The sequence below is a fragment of the Muscardinus avellanarius genome (genome assembly GCF_963383645.1).
Source record: "Muscardinus avellanarius genome assembly, chromosome: 9".
NCBI lineage: Eukaryota > Metazoa > Chordata > Mammalia > Rodentia > Gliridae > Muscardinus > Muscardinus avellanarius.
Window position 1 is genome coordinate 97074915 of NC_137795.1, and position 26042 is coordinate 97100956.

The 26042-nt window shown below is 38.1% G+C and overlaps 1 protein-coding gene across 3 annotated transcripts in view; it reads right to left on the reverse strand.

Annotated features, from left to right (window-relative positions):
- The window catches only part of DGKI (diacylglycerol kinase iota), a gene marked incomplete at both ends in the record, with an annotated part of 483096 nt that overhangs the window by 309259 nt on the left and 147795 nt on the right, over positions 1-26042 (reverse strand). For all 3 annotated transcript variants that reach the window (XM_080700835.1, XM_080700834.1, XM_080700836.1), the window contains one exon: positions 21405-21513. In XM_080700835.1, the coding sequence (XP_080556961.1) occupies positions 21405-21513 (109 nt within the window). The remainder of the gene's footprint in view (positions 1-21404; positions 21514-26042) is intronic.

The following is a 26042-nucleotide window of genomic DNA, read 5'->3' on the forward strand; positions in this document are numbered from 1 at the left end:
GCACTCAACAACCGTGAGTCAAATTGCAGCCCCTAGGGGAGAAATCCCAGTACTGCACTCCCAGGGTCTTGTGCAGATAGTCTCCCTGGGTCGGAGATATTAGCAGTGCAACCCAGTGGGGGAGTGGCGGTGGCAGAGATATCATACCATAGTCACAACTCCCCGCTGGAGAACGCCCAACTTGGCACCCCCCCATGGTCTAAGCAGCCTCGATTGACTCCCTGGGTCTGAGACTTTGTGATACAACCCAGTAAAGGAGTAGTGGTGACTGAGATACCACAGACTCGAGATCCAGAGCATCTTAAGTGAACTCGTAGTGACCCAGGAAAGAACCCAGAGAAGGCACAAACTTCCAAAATCATGGGAAAGAGAAATAACAATGGAGCAGTGAATGCCCACAACCCCACATCAGAATCTGATAACACAGAAATCCAAAGATCTCTAGAAGATCAAATCAGGAAAATAACTTTAGAAATAATAGAGGACTTTCGAAAAGAATTCAGAGAGAGTCAAAAAGAGATAAAGGATGCAATCAATGAAGTAAAGGCCTCAATTCAAAGTATAAACAACAGATTAGACCAAATGGAGAATAGAATCTCGCTTCTTGAAGATGATCATTCCAAAATTGAACGCATAGTTTCTAATTTAGAAAAAAAAGCCCGACAGCAGGAATCTGACATTGAAGAAATATGGGCCCATTTCAAGAGAGCTAACCTAAGGATAATTGGAATAGAGGAGGGAAAAGAAAGTGAAACCAAAGGGATCAACAATCTTTTCAAGGAAGTAATAGCAGAAAATTTTCCAAACATAGAGCAAGAGGTCGATACACAGGTCCAGGAAACTTATAGAACTCCCTTTAGACAGGATCGGAGAAGAGGATCCCCAGCCACATAATTGTCAAAATGACTAATGTGGAAGCCAAGGAGAGAATCTTAAAGGCAACAAAAACAAAAGGCCACGTGACATTCAGAGGCAAACCAATTAGAATCACTCCAGACTTCCCAAACCAAGTTATGAAAGCCAGAAGGGCATGGAGTAACATATTCCAAACTCTAAAGGAAAACAACTTCCAGCCAAAAATTTCCTACCCAGCAAAACTATCCATCAAATTAGATGGAGAAATAAGAAGCTTCCATGACAAACATCAACTGAAGGAATTTATGTCTTCAAAACAAGCGCTAGAGAAAATACTTAAGGAGATTAACTGCAAAGAGGAAATGGGTAATACACGCCAGAACCAAAGAAATAAGAATTCCTATCCAGCAGAAAACTAAACAAAGAAGAATAAACAGTATTTCAAACAGAAATAAGATCTTAACATGTTGGGAATTAAAAATTATCTCTCTATAATCACACTGAAGGTAAACGGCCTCAACTCCCCAATAAAAAGACATAAAGTGGCAAAATGGATTAAAAGCCAGAATCCATCCATCTGCTACTTACAAGAAACACACCTTACAAGTAAAGATAGGAACAAACTCAAGGTAAAGGGCCGGAGCAAGGTAATCCATGCTAATGGTACTCGAAGACAAGCAGGAGTAGCAACTATGATATCAGACAAGTTAAACTTCAAACCCAAACTTATTAGAAGAGACAAAGAAGGTCACATTTTACTGGTAAAAGGAATAGTCTAGCAAGAGGAAATAACAATAATCAACATCTATGCCCCAAACATAGGGGCAGCTACCTTCATAAATCAAACTCTTTGTGACATGAAGTCACACATAAATCCCAACACAATAATACTGGGAGACTTCAACACACCTCTCACAATACTAGACCGATCTTCCAGACAAAGGGTCAGTAAAGATGTCTCAGAACTAAAGAACACCATTAACCAAATGGACCTCTTGGACACATATAGAATATTTCACCCAACTACAGGAGAGTTTACATTTTTCTCAGCTGCTCATGGAACTTTCTCCAAAATAGATCACATCCTGGGACACAAAATGAGCACTAGCAAATTTAAAAAATGTTACATACTTTCCTATGTCATTTCAGACCATAATGGAATGAAACTAGAAATCAACTATAAGAAGACCCAGAGAAACAACATAAACATGTGGAGACTGAACACCACACTTCTGAATGAAGAATGGGTCATAGAAGATGTAAGAGGTGAAATCAAGAAATTTCTAGAAACAACATATCAAAACCTCTGGGACACTTTGAAGGCAGTATTAAGAGGAAAATTTATAGCACTGAGTGCTCACATAAGAAAAACAGAAAATCTTCAAATAAATAGCCTTATGACACACCTCAAAGCCCTTGAAAAGCGGGAACAATTGAACCCCAAAGCCAGCAGAAGACAGGAAATTATTAAAATTAGAGCAGAAATTAACGAAATAGAGAATAAAAAAATACAGAAAATCAACAAAACCAAAAGTTGGTTTCTTGAAAAAATTAACAAGATTGATAAACCACTAGCCAACCTAACTAAAAAAAAGAGAGAATCAACCCAAATTATGAAGATAAGGGATGAAAAAGGAGACATTACTACTGACAGCATAGAAATCCAGAGGATTATCAGAAACTACTTTGAAAAAATATACTCCAACAAAATGGAAAATCTGGAGGAAATCGACAACTTCCTAGATTAAATACAACCTTCCTAAACTGAGTCAAGAAGATATAGAACACTTAAACCAACCAATAACAATCAAAGAGATTGAAACAGCAATAAATAGCTTACCATCAAAGAAAAGCCCAGGACCAGATGGTTTCCCAAGTGAATTCTATAAAACCTTTATAGAAGAGCTAATCCCAATACTACTCAAACTATTTCGCGAAATAGAAAAAACCGGGACTCTCCCAAATACATTCTATGAAGCCAATATCACACTAATACCCAAACCGAATAAAGACAGTTCAAGGAAGGAAAACTACAGGCCTATATCTCTAATGAACTTGGATCCAAAACTATTAAACAAAATACTAGCAACACACATTCAAAACCACATCAAGAAAATCATTCACCATGACCAGGTAGGGTTCATCCCAGAGATGCAAGGGTGGTTAAATATATGAAAATCAATCCATGTAATTCATCATATAAACAGAATCAAAGACAAAAACCACATGATCATCTCAATAGACACTGAAAAAGCATTTGATAAAATTCAACATCCATTTATGATAAAAACACTGCAGAGAATTGGAATAGAAGGAACATATCTCAACATTATTAAGGCAATCTATAATAAGCCCACTGCCAACATCATATTAAATGGGAAAAAACTTCAAGAATTCCCCCTAAAAACTGGAACGAGACAAGGATGTCCACTATCACCACTTCTCTTCAATATAGTACTAGAGACTCTAGCCAGAGCAATAAGGCAAGAAAAGGAAATCAAAGGAGTACAAATAGGAAAAGAAGAACTTAAGCTTTCACTATTTGCAGATGACATGATACTATATTTAGAAAACCCAACATACTCAACCAAAAGGCTTATATAACTGATCAACAAATTCAGCAAAGTATCTGGATACAAAATCAATCTTAAAAAATCAAGCTTTCCTGTACACCAACCATAAATCCACTGAAAAAGAAATTCAGAAAACACTCCCACTCAGGATCTCCCACAAGAAAATAAAATACCTAGGAATAAACTTGACCAAGGAGGTAAAAGATCTCTACAAAGAAAATTATAAAACACTGAAAAAAGAAATCGAAGAAGATCTTAGAAGATGGAAAGACCTTCCATGTTCATGGATTGGCAGAATAAATATCATTAAAATGGCCATACTCCCAAAAGTGATCTACAGATTTAATGCAATGCCCATTAAATTACCAAGATCATTCCTCACAGACATAGAAAAATCATTCCTTAAATTTATCTGGAATAACAAAAAGCCCAGAATAGCCAAGGTAGTTCTCAACAACAAAAACCACGCAGGAGGAATCACAATACCTGACTTTAAACTATACTACAAAGCCATTGTAATAAAAACAGCATGGTACTGGCAAAAGAACAGATATATAGACCAATGGAGCAGAATAGAAGACCCAGAAACAAGTCCACACACTTTCAGCCAATTGATTTTTGACAAAGGGGCCAAAAACATACACTGGAAAAAAGATAGCCTCTTCAACAAATGGTGTTGGCAAAACTGGTTAACCATATGCAGAAAATTGGATATTAATCCCACTTTTTCACCCTGTACAAAAGTCAACTCACGATGGATCAAAGACTTGGAAATTAAACCAGAGACCTTGAAGCTCCTTGAAGAGGGCATAAGTCCAACACTACAACACAGAGGCTCAGACAAACATTTCCTCAACAAGACCCCAAAGGCACAACAAATTAAAAGGAGAATCAATACATGGGATTGCATGAAACTGAAGAGCTTCTGTTCAGCAAAGGAAACTATCAAGAACCTCAATCAAGAGCCAACAGAATGGGAGAAGATTTTTGCCACCTACACCACCGATAGAGGACTAATGTCTAGAATATACAGAGAACTCAAGAAACTCAACACTAAGAAAACAAAGCATCCAATAACAAAATGGGCAAATGAACTAAATAGACACTTCACAAAAGAAGACATTCAAATGGCCAATAAATGCATGAAAAAATGCTCAACATCACTGGCAATCAGAGAGATGCAAATCAAAACTACCCTGAGATTTCACCTAACTCCAACTAGAATGGCAATCATTCAAAACACAAACAACAATAGATGCTGGCGAGGATGTGGAGAAGTGGGAACTCTAAGACATTGTTGGTGGGATTGCAAATTAGTGCAACTACTCTGGAAAACAGTATGGAGAATCATCAGAAGAATGGGAACAAATCTACCATTTGATCCAGCAATACCACTGTTGGGTATCTACCCAAAAGAAAGGAAACTAAACTACCAAACTAATGCATGTGTATCTATGTTCATAGCTGCACAATTCACCATAGCCAAACTATGGAACCAGCCAAGATGTCCATCAACAGATGAATGGATTACAAAACTGTGGGATATGTACACAATGGAATTTTACTCAGCCATCAAAAAAAAAACTCAATTACATCATTTTCAGGGAAATGGATGGAACTGGAGGACATTATGCTAAGTGAGATTAGTTAGTCACAAAAAATAAGAAATCAGATGCTTTCCCTAATATGTGAGAGTTAGGGAGAAATGGGTCATAGGGGGAACTCTTGAAAGAGGAAATCCTATAGAGGAGCAAACAAGACAACCTAAAGGAGGAGAAAGGAGGGGGGAGGAGGAAAATCTCTAAAACACATAAAGTACTTAAACATATCAAAGTCAATCACTAAGCCAAGCAAGGGAGGGAGGGACGGGGAGGGAGAGAAACAAGATTTTCCATCCAAAAGACAACTAAGATTAGTTATCTGTGGAGATTCATTATTTATGTTAGTCTTTTACCTATCTAAATTGTATTGTTTGCTTTTATTGTTGTTAATTTTTAGGATTTCTAGTTGGAATATTAATATACCTTCAGATATAGCATTTGGAAATATTTTATCCCATTCTATCAGTAACTTTTAACTCTGTTTCCATTGTCTTTGGATATACAATATTTTTTTTTTATTTTTTAAGGAGTTTGTTTACCCTTCTGTTGCCTGTGCCATTGAAATCATATCCAAGAAATCACTGCCAATTTCAATGATGTGAGGTTTATGACCCAGATTTTCTTCTAAAAGTTTATAGTCTTAAGATTTATATTTAGGTCTTTTATCTATTTTGAGTTAATATTTGTATATGGGATTAGGTAAGGGTCCAGATTTATTCTTTTTCATGTAATTTTAATTTTTCAACAATATTTAGTTAAAAGATTATTATTCCCTCCACCAAATGTTCGTGGAAACCTTGTCAAATATAACTTGACAATATATGGAAAAATTTAGCTCTAGGCTTTTATTTAGGTCCAATAGTTTATATATCTGCCTTTAGAACAGTACTACACTGTTTCAATTATTGTAGCTTTATATGGTTTGAAATCAGAAAATATACATCTTCTAACTTTGTTCTTTTCCGAGATCGTTTTGGGTACCTAGAGTCCATATTCCATATTAGGATAGATTTTTTTCTGAAAAATAAATATATAAATATATGATAATTTCACCTAAAAAAAATTCTCTGCTAAGAAGGAAAGCAAAAAGAAATATTGAAATGTTATCTTTAAGTTATCAAAAGCTTGGTATCAGAGAAATGAAACTGTTATGTGAGATTATCATTTTTAATTTTGGATAAATTGCTATAATTCTAGATGTCAACCACGAAGCCAAGCATTGGAAGGAGGGATGGGGAGGGAATGGAGTGGGGATCGGGTGGGGATTGATTGGCGATGTGTGCATGTATGTCTACAAAAGTTTTTTTTGTATCCCACTATAATGTATGAATACAGTGCACCAATAAAAATAAATAAATAAAAATTAAAAAAATATATAATGCATTTTTCTCCCAGGCAAGACTAAGCTGTGACTTAGATGCTTCATGGTCCAACGAAGGTGAAGTAAGTCCTAGATCAGCGAAACCCATGCCTGAAAGATGAGGAAATATGACCAGGTGTGTAGAGACCAAGCACTCAGGAAGACTTTGAAGAGGTCTGGCATGCTTCAAAGCCATTCCTGAAGGGAAAGCATCACTGAGGTGGACAGTGACCTACTGCATCAAAATGCAGCCACCTTTCCCCAGCACTTCCTTCTCTACAAGTAATGTTTCCCTGAAGCAAGTCCTGTTCAATTTGTTCAAAGAAGTCACTGGCGAAATGGGCCTCATCATTTCTTGTAGGATAATACCAGAGGAAAGAGAAGAGTAGCCAAGGTGTTGGACTCTAAAAGATAGAGATGGATGATGATAGTATTAGAAAATTAAATACAAAGACACTTCTCACAGATCTAAAGAAATCGATCTTCATATCTAAAATATTCTTATTATCCAACTTTAACTTATAACTACTCCGATAGAATAATCTTTTTTCATTTTATTATATTGTCACTGTCTCATTGTAATTATACATCATAATGAGAGTTCCAGTGATAGGCAGATAGATGCACACAACACCTGGTGTGCTTCCCTCTGGGCATTTTATTATTCTTTAATGCATTCAGAAATCATATATTTCTTGGCATTGGTGCCACATATAGGATCCTGTGGTAATTTATGGGGGCAAATTTGCTAGAGAAAATGGAAACTAAACACATCATGATAACAGAAAATACTAAGAAAACAACTTTAGCAAGAATCCTGCCAACTGTTTTAGAAAGTAAAGTGTAAAATGTCACAGTGGGGTGCAGCTCAAAGACCACTGATGATACCAATCCAGGTGGGGTGCAGCTCAAAAGCCACTGATGATACCAATCCAGGTGGACCAGGAACAAAATCCTGGGAGGTCAAGTAAAGCAAGAAGGAGCAGGCAAAACTCAGAAAGTCTGAAAGTATAAGCACCAACTAACCCACCGGAAAGGTGGGCCTAAGGCTGTTTGTGCCCTTGCCACACTGCATGACATCCACAAACATTCAGGGGTCAATCTTGCCACAGACTCAGGCACAGCAAGATTACTAAGATTAGCTACCCTCACTGGTAGAAGAGAACTTGATTTATAAGGGGCAGAGACATGTCTCTTTCCCTTTTGGAAGTAGAAAGGGCATTGGAGGCAGAGAGGTTGCTGTACCCTGCCCCAGTAGTTATAGCACAATGGTTTTTAAATTTTGTTTATTGTCTATCTGGTGAGAGAGAGAGAGAGAGAAAAAGAAAGGGATTTTGGTATAGAGTCTCACTAAATTGCTGAGGGCCCTGCTAAGTTGCTCAGTTTAGCCTCAAACCTGCAGTCCTCTCGCTTCAGCTCCTCTAGTACTGGGATTACAGATGTGTGGCACCACACTTGGCTGATGAATTTTCAAAAAAACTTGGGTACCCTTTCAATTTGTGTCAATGGATCTGTAGTGAACCCCTTGGATAATTGGGATTATTCAAGGTTCCTGAGGTAACTCTAGAGTGATACAGAGCCTAGGACCCAATAATACAATTGATCCCACCTTACCTCTTATACTTTTTAGATAATAGAGTCTATAACTCACCAGTGAGTGAAAATATATTACCTTGCAACCACCAGAGAAAAAGATAAGAGAGGAAAGACATAACATGAGGTAGTCCAGTCAGATTTTAAAAACAGACATGGAGCCATTAATACACAGGAGGCTCAGAGTTAACATCATAGTTAACAGCATAGGTCCCAGGGATAATGGAGAAAGAAATGAAGTTACACATGCCTTTAAAGAAACAAGAGAGTTTAAAAAAATTATGCACATGAAACTTAGACCCTAATTTAAAATAAAGAATAAAAATAGGACTGGGGGCATGTCTCAGAAGTAGACTATCCCTGAGCTCACTCCCCAGTACTACACATTAAAAAATGTACTATGCTCACTTTTGAGCAAGTCTCCTAAAGAAATAGCTCTAATGGAGGAAAAAACTGTACCATCTAAAGACAGAAAGAAAACAAAAACTGAAAACTATGGAATCCCACTGAAAAAGAATGGTTACATTAAGTTGGACAATACATAAAGTAGAATATTATAAAGTTATCAGAAAACATAAAAACAGAGAGTGATTATAGAAAATTTGTATGATGTAGAGTGAAGCAAATAATAAAATTCAAAATTGACTGCATATTAGAACCACAGCTCTGCATGAAAATAAGGGCTGAAAATGCCCAATGTGTTAGCAGTTTGATTTCTTGACTCACTCCTATTGCTCGTCTTCACTAGGAGAGCTTCCCTTACTTTCAGCCTCTGCTTCCTTTCCACTCCATTGTTTCTGCAACTCCTTTCCTTCAGGCATCCTTCCTTCACATCCTAGTATGTCTGCTCTTGTCCAGGTCACTGGTGACCTCAATGGCTAAATCCGAGGCCAATTCTCAGTCTCCTCAATCAACAGCCTGTGTCACTGCCTTCGTCTGGGATCCTTTCTTCCACTCTTTCTGTTTCTCTTGTACCTCACTCAGTGTTACTTGTACTTCAGTGTTGCTGTTTCTCTTGTACCTGATCTTTCCCATTTCCTAAACTCTAGACACTTGAGCGCTCCACAGCTCAGTATTCACACCTGTTTATACTCTTTCCCACCCGCAGTCAGTCCTCAGGTTGTTGCATTTACTTCTATGAGTTTTTATTAATTATTGCCTCTCGACTTTTCCATCCAGTGAGAACTTCTTCTTTGAATTTCAGACTAATAAAAAACAGCCCTCTCAGAATCTCCACTAAAGATCTAACGAGTGCCTCAATTTATTTACTTACTTATTTATTTGTTAATTTATTTATTTTTGTTACTGGAGATTGAACCCAAGGATATTATACCACTGAGCTACCCCACCCACTAGAAGCTCTATTTTATTTTTTAAATTTTGAAACAGGGTGTAAGTTGCCAAGGACATTGCTAAATTGCTGAAAGCCTTGCTAAGTTACTGAGGCTGGTCTCAAATCTGTAATCCTCTTGGCTCATCCTGGGATTATAACTGTTATCACCGTGCCTGGAGAGATCTCATATATTTACATTCTCAAGTCAGGTGTGTGGGCGCATGCTTGTAATTTCAGCATTTGGGAGGATGAGACAGGAGGATTGCGGTTCACAGGCAGCCTCAACTACTTAGTAAGGGCCCTTTGCAACTCAGTGAGACCCTGTTTCAACATAAAGAATAAAAAATAGGGCTGGGGGTGTAGCTCGGAGGCAGAATGCCCCTGGGTTCCATCCCCAGTACCACACAAAAAAAATTTACATTCTCAAATACTCTTGATATCTTACACTGACCTATTCTTACTCAAATTCTCCTGAATTTTTTGGTAAATGGCATTTTCCATGCTTAGCGCCAGACTAACAACTTGGAAGTCATTCTAGATATTTCTCACTAAGCTAGTCTTATTGATTATAGTTTCAAAATGTATATAAAACCCAGTCTCAGCACTTATTTCGGCTGGCAATTATTTATATACTGGCATGATTCTTTGATGAATATTTCCTCTTACACTACATTCTAAAATCCATTAGGACACTGGATATCCAGGAACTTATTTAGTGACTGGCAAATAGTAGACAATAAAATAAGGAAACTGAAAGGACAAAAGACTAAAAATCTCTGAATTGAGGACTGAATGCACATTTCTAATATGTCAAACTCCAAGGAGCAGAAAAGAACAATTATTTTTATCTGTCCATTAGTTTCAAGTCATAAAATAGGTACAGATATTTAATAGAGACAGGGCAGCCTTTTACTATCAGGAAAATAAGCCGAGTTCTCAAAAAAAGGCACACAAGAAAAAGATGAAGTATACTTTTAGCTTTTGTATTTTTGATAACCTGTCCTTTCTTGTCCTTTAGCGTGTACTCACTATGGAGTACACGCTAAAGAGTTTGCCACAAAGAAGTCTGATCTTTGCCCTCAGCCCCAAGAAAGTAATCGCTCAGAATGTTCTGGAGGCACCAGCCATATGGTATCAGCTTGACCTCCAGAGGTAGTAGATGCTAAGATCAACCACATGGCAGTCAACCATGTCTGCATGACCAACCCAAACTCTGGCTACTACAGCTTAGATGAGGTTCGCTGGCTGACAGTATGCCATGTGTATGCTTGTACATGCTTGCTGGCAGAAGTTAGCTAGCTGTCTACAATTCCACTGGGAAAGGACTACAGTATACCATAAATTCAAGTATAATAATCTTCATGCATCTTTCTAGTGAATTCTCCAACTGAGTGTTGTCTTGGGTTTTCCTGAACTTATGACTGAGGTCAGAAATAAGAGCAATCTTGGGGACTTTTGAGTTCTGTACCAAGGTATCTAGCCTGAATTGAATTAACATGAGAATGGCGTACCATCTTGTACTTCATTAAGATGTATGACTATTGCCGGGCGTGGTGGCGCACGCTTGTAATCCCAGCATTCGGGAGGCTGAGACCGGAGGATCGCGGTTCACAGCCAGTCTCAGCTATTTAGTGAGGTCCTCCGCAACTTAGTGAGACCCTGTTTCAAAATAAAGAATAAAAAATAGGGCAGGGGGCGTAGCTCGGAGGTCAAATGCCCCTGGGTTCCATCCCCAGACCCACAAAAAAAAAAAAAAAGTATGACTATAATGCACCGATAAAAAATTTTTAAATAATAAAAAATTAAAAAAATAATAGAGTAAAAAAACAAGCTGCTTTGATTATCTTCCTATATTTCTCATAACTCCTTTTCTGGCTCCCTGTTAATAAACATGGACTCTGTAGTAAAACAGACAGGAAAACAGAGAGGTTCTCTCACTTCCCAAAACGCTAGTGTTTTCCTCAGTAGAATTATAAAAATTGTCATTCCTCTCTCCCAGGGTCACAGCGATGTTTAAAGGTAAAATGCATAAGAAGTTAACAGGAGCCTATTGTAGCTTTTGTTATTGTTTTATTTGTTATTCTATAGTAACTCTATAGTTTATTTTCCCTTCTTCCTAATTCACAGATGGTGACATTATCCAAGTTCTTCTCTTTGGTGTGTGTGATCAAGACTGACATCCATCAAGCTAAATTTTCTCTTCTTCCTTCCATATAGCTAGGTCTTATTTCTCAGCTACATGTGACCTTATAATCAAGTTCTAACCTGTGAAACGTGAGCAGAAGTTCCAGACTTGGCCCATTAAATCCTCTTACCTTGCTATTTTGCTGCACTGGTTAATCAGAAGTCATCCTTTACAATGATTTGGAAACCTTCCGGTGAGATAGCATAACACTGTATGTATCCCTGAGTAAAAAGTGAGAAAGTGCCCCACTCCCCACCCAACCTTCTGAAACAGTCCTAGTCGGGTATATGGGTGAAAAACAAACTATGATTATATTGGGCCACTCTGCATTTGAGCATCTCATTTATAGCAGCCTAGTTTAGCCCCAACTAACACAGGCCTCTTCTCTTTGCTCATTTTTTTTTTCTAAGTTTCCTTTCATTATCTGCATCTGTTTCCAGGTTACTTCTATACATCAACAGGAGTCTAACCTCTTCGGTCCTGTTTTCTTTTCCTCCGAACCTCAAACCTGATGCCTGTTACAATTTATTCTGCATGGATATACACTTAATTCCCATAAAATATAGCTATGATTGTACTCCTCCCTTGTTTCAAATGGTTAGATGAATGACTATATATTATTTACAAATAAATTTAAATTCAATCTGGGATACGAGACCTTTCATTAATGGTGCAGTCTTTCTTTAACCTCTCTTATTTACCTCTATACCTTTTTTGTGTCATGTTTTTACTGATTTCACTGCCCCAACTTGAGAATATCTTTCTTTTTTCTTCTCTACACATCAAATAATATACAACTCAAAACACTGTCCATCTGTCTGAGGTAGAAAATAACAACTCTTCTATTTTTAAATGAAGATAATACTTCTGGACTTGTCATTGCTGAGACAAGTTACATATTTATATAGATAACTTTATATAGAAAGGCGTATGCACATATTTACATAAAAGGATTTACATTGAAGATCTATTTACCTAAAATTAGAAATTCACTTAGATAAATATAAATTTATGGGTACAGCTATGATCTCTTGCCCAAGTTATACCAAAGTCCTATAATGGTTATAGGCAAAAAGATAAAGGTGGAGGAATGTTAAGGATTGAATAATATGTATGAAGACTGCACTCACACCAGAAGCAAATAATCTACACCAGAGAAGACATTTGTTTATAAAAATGTTTTCGAAGAATATAAATTACAATTGTGTCCTATATAAATCTATTCATACAAAAAAATCAAAAAGGAAAAACAAATGAGTTACCACCCCTTGAAAACCTTCAAGACAATAGTAGGTATGAAATTATCTTGGTTTTGATATATTCTGTACAAGAGGCATATGGCTCCCTAACACTTGAAATATAGTTACATTAATTGAGATGTTCTGTCAGTGCAAAATTAAAGCAGGCTCTGAAGATTTAGTGTGAAAAAGAGAATATAAAATATTTCACTAGTAATTTTTTGTATTGATTATATGTAGAAATGACAATATTTGGGATCTATTTTATTAAACAAAATATGGTATTCAAAGTAATTTTACCTATTTATTTTCACTATTTTTAGCACGGTTTCCTAGAAAACTCATAATTAATTTATGGCTCACATCTATTTCTACTAGATAGTGTGAAATAATCACTTGCCTGGTGACAGATGAGACCTAGACACTTCTCACAGACCTGTGAAACGATGTGATTTCTTCCAAAAAATTACTTTGACTTAAAATTATTCCAATTTGAGCTAACAAAGAAATAGTGAGCGTCTGAAAAAACAGAATTCATCAGCCCCACTCTTAACACTGCTAACCGAGGCGGGGGCGGGAGGGAGGTCTTCACCTATTTGTAGAGGCAAGGTCCTCTTATTCTACTTGGCAATTCGATTTCTTGATCAGCCTAAGCTTTTTAAAATAGGAATATGAATGGGGAGACACGTGGGATAGGAGGGGTTTTTGGTGATACCAACCTCTGACCTACAGCCACGGCCTGAGTTCGAAAGAAACGCACAAGGTGCCAGAGTCTCCCGTGTGAAATCAGGCTGGAAGAACTGTCACGTGTTCACCGGCACGCAGGCGCACACATGCACGCATGCGCACGTCCCCACCTCCGCCTGCCTTTTCATTCAAGGTTTCTAAAGATAAAATGACCTAGTTTCCTAACCCAGTTTAAGCCAATCCCGTGTGAAATCTCCAGTTCCCTGATATTTTCCCTGAACCCAACTGTGAGGCAGTGTACCAACTGTGTTATATTTCTACCTGCTTAGGAGATAAAGTGCTTCCTTCAGCATCATCAGCTAAATGGAAGGAAAGGTGGTCTGGATCGAGGATCTGGCTTTGTGCTGAGGCTTGCTTTATACAGTGCTCGGGATGGGAGAAAATGTTCCAGCAAAGGAGGTAAACTGCATTGAAATCAAAGATACTGGACTGAAAACCAACATAATCTTTGAGAAAGAACTGGTGGCTTCTGCCTGGTATCCTGAGAGTTGCTTCAGGCAATGTAATGGGCAAAACAAAATTATAAAACAGAGGGACAGAAGGGATACCCACCGCCTGTGCTCTGCTACAACACTAAAAACAGAAGAGATCTCTAAGTGCACATTAAATCTCCATTGTAGAGGAAGCATGTGACATTTAAGAGAAGACACACGTTATCTGTGGAACAGACACTTCTAAATGGGCTAACTGACTCCAAACTGGGAACTTGGAATCCAGCCCAGGAGATGAGAATATTTTATCTTTTTGAGCATTACTTCCTCCCTTTCTAGTAATTTAGCTTATTTCCTCCCAAACTGGCTTGGCTGTCACATGCAGTAGTGTCAGAGGAAACAGCCCCTGCTGGTTATCACTGGATAGGTGAGGAGAGGACATCAGTAGGAACATCAAACAACTCTGTGTGATTTATGATCTAACACGATGTGCTGCATTAGGAAGAAACCCGGCAAGAATTTCTTGAAATTAAAATAGCACCTGTCCATTCATTTTTCAACTAGGCTTTAGGGTCATGTTTATCAAGCCTTTCAGGAATTAGAGATTGTCTAAGTGCCTGTCAAGTCCCAGTGTCGTCTTTTTGCTGACTGAGCAGAAAAGCTGTGATCATTTCCTCCCTGACATCAGCAACCAGGCAGCTACTAGACCTAGGGGCTGTGGTCTCCACTGTGAAAGCAAAACATATCAACCGGCCTTTCATTTAGCCAGAAACTAAAGCAAATGAGAAACACTGATGTAATTCTAAGGTTTTGAAGACAATGCACTATGAGTAGAGATCAGAGCAAAGAGTGAGTGAAATACAAAGAATTGGTTTGATTAGATGAGTGAGCCTTGGCAGAGAACAAAGGAGAACTTGCCTATTATAGCAAAGAGCAGTCTTCACCTTGGACTGAGCCCAGTGTCCACTGTTGTCCATAGAAGACTCAGGCGCCATAATCTTTGTGCCTCATGGCTAAGGGTTCTATCCATAACATACATGGGGGCAGGGAGGAAGCAGTGAGAGGAAATAGTGCCAAAGAGCTACCAAGGAAATGAGACCGTGCACACAAGGCAGAGAATCCTAAAAGTCATCAGAAACTATGTGAGCAAGCCACAGAATGAGACACTTTGGGAGTTGAAGAACAAACCAAGAAATCACTGCCAATTTCAATGTTGTGATGTTTTATGACCCAGGTTTTCTTCTAAAAGTTTATAGTCTTAAGATTTACATTTAGGTTTTTTATCTATTTTGAGTTAATATTTGTATATGGTGTTAGGTAAGGGTCCAATTTTATTCTTTTTCATGTAATTATTATTTTTCAACAATATTTAGCGAAAAGATTATTATTTCCTTCACCAAATGTTCTTGGAAACCTTGTCAAAAATAACTTGACCATATATGGAAGAATTTATTTCTAGGCTTTTTATTTTACTCCACTGGTTTATATATCTGCCTTTATAGCAGTACTACACTGTTTCAATTATTGTAGCTTTATAAGGTTTGAAATCAGAAAATGTACATCTTCTAGCTCTGTTCTTTTTTGAGATTGTTTTGGTATTTAGAGTTCATATTTCATGTTAGGATAGATTTTTTCTAAAAAATAAATAAATGTATTATAGTTTCACCTTTAAAAAAGAAAAAATATCCTCTGGTAAGAAAGAAAGCAAAAAGAAATATTGAAATTATCTCTAAGTCATCAAAAGCTTGATATCAGACAAATGAATCTGTTATGTGAGATTATCATTGTTAATTTTGGATAAATTGCTATAATATTAGATGTCAACCATTAACCAAGCATGGAAAGGAGGGATGGGGTGGGGATTGGGTAGGGGCTAACTGGGCAATGTGTGCATGTATGTCTACACAAGTTTTTTATCCCATTATGATGTATGAATACAGTGCACCAATAAAATTTTTTTTTAAAAAAAGAGAGTATTTATCACTAAGGAGGGAAATGAGAATATGAAAACAGGATACACGAAGGGTATTATTAAGTTTGTATATCCAAAGCATACATATTGACTCTTCTTAGAGTAAACTTCTGACAAAGCTGGAAGGTACCTATAGTCTAGACTCACTAAGTGCTCAGCCATGTCTCGGGAACCCTAAAAGCAGACCAATTCTCAACACTCTGTAAAAGGAGATAAAGGAAATGATTGTATCACTTCAGAGGACCTTGGCACACATGCTAGAGTCAGAACAGAGCCCTTTCTACAAAATTAAAAAAAAAAAAAAAGTAGAACCTTGGAGATTAAGATCCTAATTCCAGGTTGACCTTGACTTTCCTTACAACTTCAGACCCATCATGAACAGCTTTCATGTCTGTTTTCTTACTGGTTGAGCAAGATGAGTAGGAGTGACATCTTGAGTAGGAGGGTCACAGTACAAGAGACCTTAGAGATGACGCCCACACCCCTGAGCCAAAGGGTTATGGGGCAAAAAGAATTTCAACCCCAGCCAAAGGACAGGGGGAAAGGGAGCTCTCATCAACCCTGCCACTTCTGTTCTGCTACTGTAGTCTAAATCCTTAGAAACATCACTTGGCACTAGTGGGGCCCTCTGCCTCATCTGAGGCAATTATTTGGAGTTCCTGTTCTTATTATTTACTTATTTTTTGTGGTGTTGTGGATTGAATCCAGGGCTTTGCACATGCTAGGCAAGTGCTCTACCACTGAGCTACACCTCAGGCCCTTTTAATTCTTGCCATCCTCATCCTTACCTGGGAGGCTCTTAAGAGGCTCTCAGCCTAATTGGTGTGCAGTAAAGGGTAATGCTGAATAAGTAAAGATTGGTCATTTTGATGTATATGGTCCAGAAGAGTGGTCAATGAGGGGGTTGGGTAGTCACCCTGATTGGTTGGGGGGGATAGTTAAATACAAGACATTCCTTATGCTATAAACAGAACAAAGAAATTCCTGATCTGGTTATTTGAACAGAAGAGCAAATGAATGTGATATAAAGAATATTGTTGAAAAGTGCATTCAGTATAAAGAGCCAGAGATTTTAAAGCAAGAACAAGTAATCTAAAGTCTTAGCAAAAAACAAAAAAAAGTTACTGGAATACTTCTGATAATCTGCTTCTTTCTCATGCCATACTTTGAAGACTGCCATGACAGGGTGCCCACCATTGAAGGAGAAGGGAGGTGAGGAGGAAGACAAGATTGCTGCACACACGCCAGCCTCAGCTCTTCCATGTTCCTCCCATCCTCTGCATGACAGCTTCCCACCACTGGCCAGAAGTACCATGTCCATGAACATTACAGCTCATGCACCTCTACAGGAGTCAGAAAACAATAACTTCCAGCCAAATGCTGGCTCAAGCAGGACACTTATTAAAAGCATTTTCTGATAATTATGTCCAACATCCAGTAAGGATGGGGTCCTTTTCCACGTCCCAGTGACCCTCTCAGAACCCCTAGGTGTTACCATCCTGTGTTCTAGCTGTTGATTTGTTCTCTGCCCACTGGATCCTAAGTTTCTTGAAGGCAGACACCATGTGTTCTTCACCATATGATCCAAAAGGACCCACACATATTCTATCACAAAGCAGGTATGCAACACATCTTTGAGGAATTAATGGATGCCACAGTTTACAAAAAACCTTTCACACTTGCTGTCACACTTGACCCTAACAATACTCAAGAACCCTCTCTGATGTAGGGCCATGATTATCCCCCTCTGTTAAGTACTCAGAGGCTGAGAAATTAAGTGACCTGGCTACTGCCATGCAAGGGGGAGAGAAAGCTTTTAATGAATTTCCCAACTAAATGACTTGAACTCTTTCTCATTAGAAATTCATATCCCGCCGGGCATGGTGGCGCACGCTTGTAATCCCCGCGCTTGGGAGGCAGAGACAGGAGGATCGCGCAGGTTCGAAGCTAGCCGCACGCGCTGGCTTAGGAGACCCTGTTTCCAAATAAAAATGTAAAAATAGGTCTGGGAGTGTAGCCCGGAGATAGAAGGGCTTACAGGAACCCCAGTACCACCAAAAAAAAAAAAAAGAAATTTATATCTCAAACAGGGACCTGCTGCTTTAGATCAGAGAATTGTTGGCAAGATTATGAATATTAAACTCATTTTGGGTGCTTCATTCATAACACACTCACATCTCTGGTCCATGTATAGCCCTCTATGATTTTATCTGTTTGTTTATACATGCAATTATTTTTATTTTATTTTATTTATTTATTTTTGGTGGTACTGGGGTTCCTGGAAAGCCTTCTCCGGACTACACTTCCAGATCTATTTTGTATTTTTATTTTGGAAACAGGGTCACTTAAGCCAGCGAGGCTGGCTTCAAACCTGCGTGATCCTCCTGTCTCTGCCTCCCAAGCACAGGGATTACGAGCGTGAGCCACCACGCACGGCCTGCAATTATTTTTAATTATGCAAATTCTGCTACAAATATACTCCACCCTGTACTATTAAACATACTCATTATTACATACACTTGATGTTTCTTTTGGTATTACTATATTCTATATTCTATTCTAACTATCCTAAAATCAAGGGGAGTCCCACCAAGGAAAGGAATATTATTCCCAGGCACCATTTCCACATGCTCAGGTGGTGTTGGATCATTCAAAGTACAATAATATCTCCATGAAGGAAGGATATACATTTCAATTACATCCAACATTTCATCAGATACTTAATAAATATACATAGGGATTTTAATGGTATGTATTCATAAGGTAAAATAAGAATCATTAATATATATGCACTGAGGATAAAGGAAAAAATGTTATAATACAAAGGAGATTGTATCCTAGCATATGTGCTTGAAAAATGTATCTAGAAGCTGGATGTGATGAAACATGCCTATAATCCCAGTAGTCGGGAGGATGAGGTAGGAGGACCACAGGTTCAAAGCCATCCCCAACTTAGCAAGACCCTCATCAATTTAGTGAGACCCTGTTTCAAAATAAAAAATAAAATAGGGCCAGCTGGGTAGATGAGAAGTAGAATGCCCCTGGCTTCAATACCCCACAGTACCAAAAAATAAAATAAAATAAAATCAACTGCATCCACTACTATTCAACAAGAGTGCTATGCAAAGAATACATATTAGAGAAATGACCATCTTTTTAATAAACAGGGCAGGGAAAATTGAATACCACATGCAAAAGAAAGAAACTAGATTCTTATTTCTCACCAGTTACAACAATAAAATTAAAGACCTGAAACTATGAAACTACTAGACAAAAACACAAGGAAAATGTTTCAGAACACTGGAATGGGCCAAGATTTTCTGGAGAAGACCCCAGAAGTATGGTAAACAAAAGCAAAAAATAGTCAAATAGGACTACATTGGGCTAAAAGTAAAACACAACAAAGTGCAGGGAAAAATTAGAGAAAGGGAGAAAATATTTGCAGACCATACTCTCTGACTAAAGGTTAATACCCAAAATACATAAAGACCTCAAACAACTCAACAGAAAAAAACAAATGATGCAATTGTAAAAATGATTGTGTATATATATATATATATATATATATATATATATATATATTTTTTTTTTTTTGGTGGAACTGGGGTTCCTGGAAACCCTTCTACCTCCGGGCCACACTCCCAGACCTATTTTATAATTTTATATTTTTATTGGGAAACAGGGTCTCTTAAGCCAGCACGGCTGGCTTCAAACCAGCGCGATCCTCCTGTCTCTGCCTCCCAAGCGCAGGGGAACACAAGCGTGTGCCACCACGCCCTACGCAACAGACATTTTTTAAAAGAAGACATACAAAGACCAAGAGTCATATGAAAGAACGGTTAAAGAAAACACTAATAGTTATCATGGAAATACAAATCAAAACCATGAGATATCACCTCACCTCAGTAAGAATGGCTCTTATAAGAAAGCAAAACTAACAAGTACTAATGAGGATGTGGAGAAAAGGGAATCTTTCCCATTGTGATGGAAATGGAAACTAGTGTAGACATTATGAAAAAGAGTGTGGAGATTCCTCAAAGAAAGTAAAAATAGAACTATGGTATGATCAAGCAATCCCACTGCTGAGTGCATATCCAAAGGAAATGAAGTCAGGATGTCAAAGAGACAACTGCACTCTGATATGCATTACAGCACTATTCAGAGTAGCTGAGAAATGGAAACAACATGAGGGTTCATTAACTGCTGAACAAATTAAAAGAAAAAAAAGAACATATACATGATGGGATACTATTCCTGCCATTTTCAACAACATGGATGGAACTGAGATCATTATGTTAATGATATAAGTCAGGCACATAAAGACAAGCCCTACTTGATCTCACTCATATATAGAATAGAAAAACATTGGTCCCACAGAAGTTGCCAGTAGAATGGTGGTTACCTGGGGCTGGGAAGGTGTGGGGAGGGAGGGATGAGGACAAGTTGATCGATGGGTACCAAGCTGTTAAAGAGGATAAGACATTCTTGTGCGCTATTTCATGGTAGAATAGAAGAAAGGATTTGTAGTGTTTTTGCCATAAGTAAATGATGGCTATTTAAGTAGGTATGTTTGCTATGATTTAAATATCACACAACATATACATTATGAAAACACCCCATGGTATCTCATAACTATGTATTTTTATGTTTTTATCAGTAAAAAAAAATTAAGTTTAAGAAAACATGCCTCTTTCTTCCCCCAACCCACCATTCATTCTATTCCATAAGACAGGAAAGGAAAAGAATATGGATTATCGTATCTGCTCAAACTTTTTAAAAAAATGCTATCCAAGGTTTATCATAAAGACAGGGGGCAGCATTTCAGAGCATCCCTCATTTACCCAATGCTGTTCCTTACATTGCTTCAGGAAAGGAAAAAGCCTTTCAGTCCACAGGAATATCACCAACCAAGAACTTGACTACAGACAGCTCTTAACAAATGGGTTTTAAATGACTTAAAGAATTCCAGTCTGTAATCCTCAAATTAACAGTTTTCATGGTTGTGTTTAGGGAAGGAGGTATAACCCACATGAAGAAGGAGGAAGACATGAAGTGCCTGTAATGTAAAGTGAGGTCAATTTCTGTCGGGAAATAAAGGCACTCCCAGGCCCAATAAAGGCCAGCTAAATTTAGGAAAGGGAGCTTGATGAAATCAAACTCCGGTTCCATGATGCTGCTAAAGGTAAGCTCTGTTCATCTTCTCACCATCAACATGGCAGAAACCAATAGAGTACGTGTATAAGGCACTTTTTATCTCTCAGCTACAAAGCCTGGCAGAGTGCTTCAAAGGAATAGAGAAGTTTTTATTTTATCTCAAACACATTTGACTCCATACAAAGGAGCTATATTCCTAGGAGTTTGGAAATTGAGCTCTGACTTAAAATACCTGAAGATTGGTCCCTGAGCAATATTGAAAATTATCGAGCGAGTCTTTCTCATAGCTATAGGAGTCCCAAGAATGAGAAAAGTGCAACATGCAACTGAAATTACATGGAATTAAAAATGCCGACACCTACACTCCAGTCCAGAGTTGCCCTGGGCTCCTTGGCTGGACCATTTGCCACAGGAAGGCTGAGAGGATGCGCAGGAGCCAGATGCTGGAGGCCTGCCCGGGAGATTGCTTTCCTGCAGCAAGAAGAAAAATAAGGAAAAAAAAAAAACACAAAGAAAAACCAACATCAGAATTTTGTACAGAGCTCAGAATTCCCCATGAGGTAGAAACAACGCCCAAATTCATCTTCCACATCTGAATCCCTTTACAGTTGTGTTTGAATCCACTAAAGAAAGAGGATGGCAGTTCTCAAAGACAAGGAGCTTGAGGGGACCACTCTGGGGTAAAAACTGCATCAGGACCAAATGCTAAAATGGAAGCCCTGTTCAGGATGGAGGACAGGGATAGAGGACAGGGATGGAGGTCTTTCTATTTTGCCAGAAAAAAGTAGGGTTTGGCAGTTGTAATACTTGGAAAATTTTCAAGATGCTAGAGACTAAAAGCAAAAATATTTAAATTGATAAGAAATTTTAAAAAGCAGCATTATGAGTTTTTTTAATGAATACAAAATTTTAAAAAGCAGCATTATGAGTTTTTTTTAATGAAATCTCTCCACCACCCAGCACAGCATTCTTCAAGCTGTGAAGAGTCCTGGCAGGACCAAGGAGTAAGTCAACTCTTACCCCTCTCTTCTCTCCACATCATCCTTCTTATCCCTTGCAGGGAACTGTCTGAGCTCAGGGTTCTAAATGGGAAAAGATAAATTGCCATATGCCAAGTGGCTGTACATCCTAAAAGGTCAGCACCTTAGCAGGACCCACAGTAAGTAAAAACAAAATATATTTGATAGATTCTAAGTTCACTGGGTAGAACATCACAGAATTAAAGCCAGAAAGGAGAGCACGGATCAAGAGGAAGTCAGCCTCAACCTTGGCCTGCAAAAAAATAGAACGAAGAGGAGCTGCTTTAGCAAAGCACATGACCTTTAGCCAAGCAATCTGACCATTGCTCAGCTAAAGCAAGAGGGGTAAGAACATCACAGAAAGTGTAAGAACAGCAAGAAGAAGGAAGAATGCAGAGACTGCCCAGAAATTCTGTAGGGCTGTGAGGAATAATGGTTCAGTTTTTGAACAGCCCCATCTGAAATGTCAAAGGTCTGGAGCTCAAAGAAGGATAGAGACTTGTGTATTAACTAATAACCTCCCTGCAATGGTGGGGGTCTTTCCTTCCATAATATCATCTAAATGTGATCTTAAAAGCACCTGTATTTAAGTCAGATGCGTCCTGAGATGCTACAACACTGAATCCTGAATCAGGCTGAGAGTGAGGCACAGAAATCTGCACACACACACACACACACACACACACACACACACACACACACTTTAAGTGTTTCCTTCTGTGAGCTAAAGAATCCCAGTTGTGCTATATGGGGGCAAGAAACTTTGGGTAGGTGGGAACACAACTTACCAAGAGGAAAGCTCTAGAGGAAAGAAGCAGGAATTTCAATATATACTTGACTTCTAATTGCAACTTGTCTTATATGATACAATCACTGCAGTTAGGATCTGCTATCTGCAGACTGAGCTCCTATGAACATACTAGAGCCCACGAGGGTTACCTAATCCTGCATCCTGCAACCATTAGTCAATGATGAAGTATGTCAGAGAACTCAGCAAATGTCCAGTCCTCTTTCTTTCTTTCTTTCTTTCTTTCTTTCTTTCTTTCTTTCCTTCTTTCTTTCTTCTTCCTATTTTGTCTCTTATATCCATACCTAGGAAGTTCCAGAAATAGTGGATATATCTTCAGTAGTTGGAAGAGATTATATCAGACTTGCCAGTAGCCTACTCTGAAAGGCTCCCACTAGACAGCAGGCAATGTACTTGCTTTATACAATCCCTCAGGGGGTCATTACAAATGGAGAGGTCTTTAATGGAGACAGCCCAGCTACACAGTGTTCCCTTTCCTCATTTTCTTCAAGGCAAAGAAGGAACAAGATCGATTTGGCCCCTTCACCCCAAAGTATATTTCACACCACTGAACAAGAAGAAAGGAAAAGTAGAAGAGTCTTATCTCGTGATCCTTCACCCCGCTTAAGTGTGGGAATGCCTTGGGCATCCTCCATTGGGATTTTTTCTGGCTTGGAAGGCTCTGTCTGATGAGTTTGAGCCAACATTTTCATGATAAGAAAATCAGGTATCTGTGGAGTTTGAAACTACAGGTCCCAGCATTGGGTCCTCAACAGTATCCACAACCTAAATTTCAACCTAAATTTCAGTGTTTTACAAGAAAATACCAAATACTAACAGGGCATGAAGCCTTAGAATGACTAAAGAACTCCTCAATTGCAGATAAAAAAGAAAAACAGAAATCCTTCATTTTTTTTATGAACTGCCCCCAGACAGGTGTGATGAGAAAAAGAGAAAGAGCAGAAGGATGGAGGAGGAGGAGGAAGAGAAAGATGAGGAGGAGGAGAAGGAGGAGGAATAAGAGGAAGAGAAAAGAGAAGCAGAAGAGGGCAATAAACAACATTCTATTGTCAGTCACCACAGGAGAGATGAATTTAACTCATTAGAACCTGTAGACTCTGACAACCAAAATCTTATTACTCTTTCTAATTAGGACTCCCAGGAAGGGCAAACTGCTCAAATAATTAAATTAAGATGCAATAAATGTATGTGCTACAGAAGAGCAGTGTGACTATAAGAGATATGTAAACACTTAACCCTTAATGAAATTACAGACAAATTGTACCCTTCTCTAGCCTGTGAATAGAGGCAATTAAGTAAAGTCCTTGTTGATCATTTATTCCTCACTGGATGCAAATTTAAGGTTGGTTTTCTATAACATTAATAGATGAAATTATTTATATACTATGTATATAAATATTAATTAGAAGGAAAAATAAGTATGAAACATCAAAGTGGCTGCCAGTTTAGAACTGCAAATGGACTTCACAAAAAGACACAAGAAACAATAAGAAAAAAAATTTTAGGTAATATGAGGGAGAATGAGAAGTAACTTCTGTTGACAACATTCCATTCTTCTAAATCACCATGGGAGGAAAAAAGGAGAAAAACTCTTTCTGCCAATAACCCATATGTGAATATACATTTTTCTTCAAAAATAAGAAAGAAATCTTACTGTATCTGAGACCTCATATAAAGTTAGTGTATGCTATTCTTCTCTTTAAATTTATCTTGGTTGTGGAAGATGATACTTAAGAGTATGATAGCACTTGGTATGTGGTTGGAGGGGATGGAGGGACAGTGGTTTTATGTTTAAAAAAAGCTGCAATAAAAAAAATCAATGGAGTTTCAACACTTATTCTTTCTTCCTGCTCAGAATTCTCCCAAACTCATAGTCAGCAAAACCATGAAATGCGAACAATTCCTCTATTAATTTCACAAGAACACTTTGTAAAGAATGAATATAGTCACAAAAGCATCTTTGAAAAAGAAGTCTGGTATTAACCATGAAATAGGTATGAAAAGAAAAGACTCTGTAATGCAGTTTCAAAAGCATAAAGTCACAGTTAATGTCAATTACCTGACATAGAAAACCTCTAACATATTTAAAGTGTAAAAGCCATCATATATTTCAATAGTGTTCTATTATTTCCCTCACTTTATTCAATAAGACTATAAACTCCTAAAGGACAGGGCTCAATTCATCTGCTAATCTTATTAGGTTCTAGCCCAGGGGTAGACACAGCATTATTCAATGAATGCTTTCTGAGTTAATGAATGAACTTGACCAAGAATCTAAGCAAAACAGCTTGCTGATTAGATCAAGGGTTGAGAAATCTGATTAGGATGATTTGAATTATATCCCAAACCTTACATTTCAGTGACATCTTTTCCTGAGAGTGTCAGAAATCCTTCAAAGCAACACTGTTAAAAAAATGCAAATGAGGTAGAATCCAGCCTTAAGAAGCCTAGGAAAAATCAAAACCACTTTGCGTGACCAACATTAAGATGGGATCCCATTGCTCAGACATTGTGAAGAACATAGGTGGCACTGAATATTTTTACAATCTGTAAAAAATGACGTGGCACATGGCACACACTCTTCATAAATAGTATGTTTTTAAAAATGTGGGGGAAAATGTAAATACATGAATATTTAGCCAGCATACTCGTTTTTGTTGTTTTTGTTTGGTTTTTGGGTTTTTTTTGTTTTTTTTTTTTCAGTACTAGGGATAGAACCCAGAGGCATTCTACCTCTGAGCTACATCCCAGCCCTATATTTTATTTATTTTATTTTATTTTATTTATTTTTTAGCAGGTCTGGGGATGGAACCCAGGGGCTTTCGACCTCTGAGCTACACCTCCTGCCCTATTTTTTATTCTTTATTTTGAAACCGGGTCTCACTGAGTTACAGAGGGCCTCACTAAGTAGCTGAGGCTGTCCACAAACCGTGATCCTCCAGTCTCAGCCTCCTGAATGCTGGGATTACAGGCATGTGCCACCACGCCCAGCTTATTCTTTATTTTTGAAACAGGGTCTCACTAAGTTGTGGAGGCCTCACTAAGTAGCTGAGGCTGTTCGTGAACCGCAATCCTCTGGTCTCAGCCTCCTGAATGCTGGGATTACAAGTGTGTGTCACCATGTCTAGCTAGCCAGCATACTCTTGAATTACCCATTTCACAACTTTTTCTCA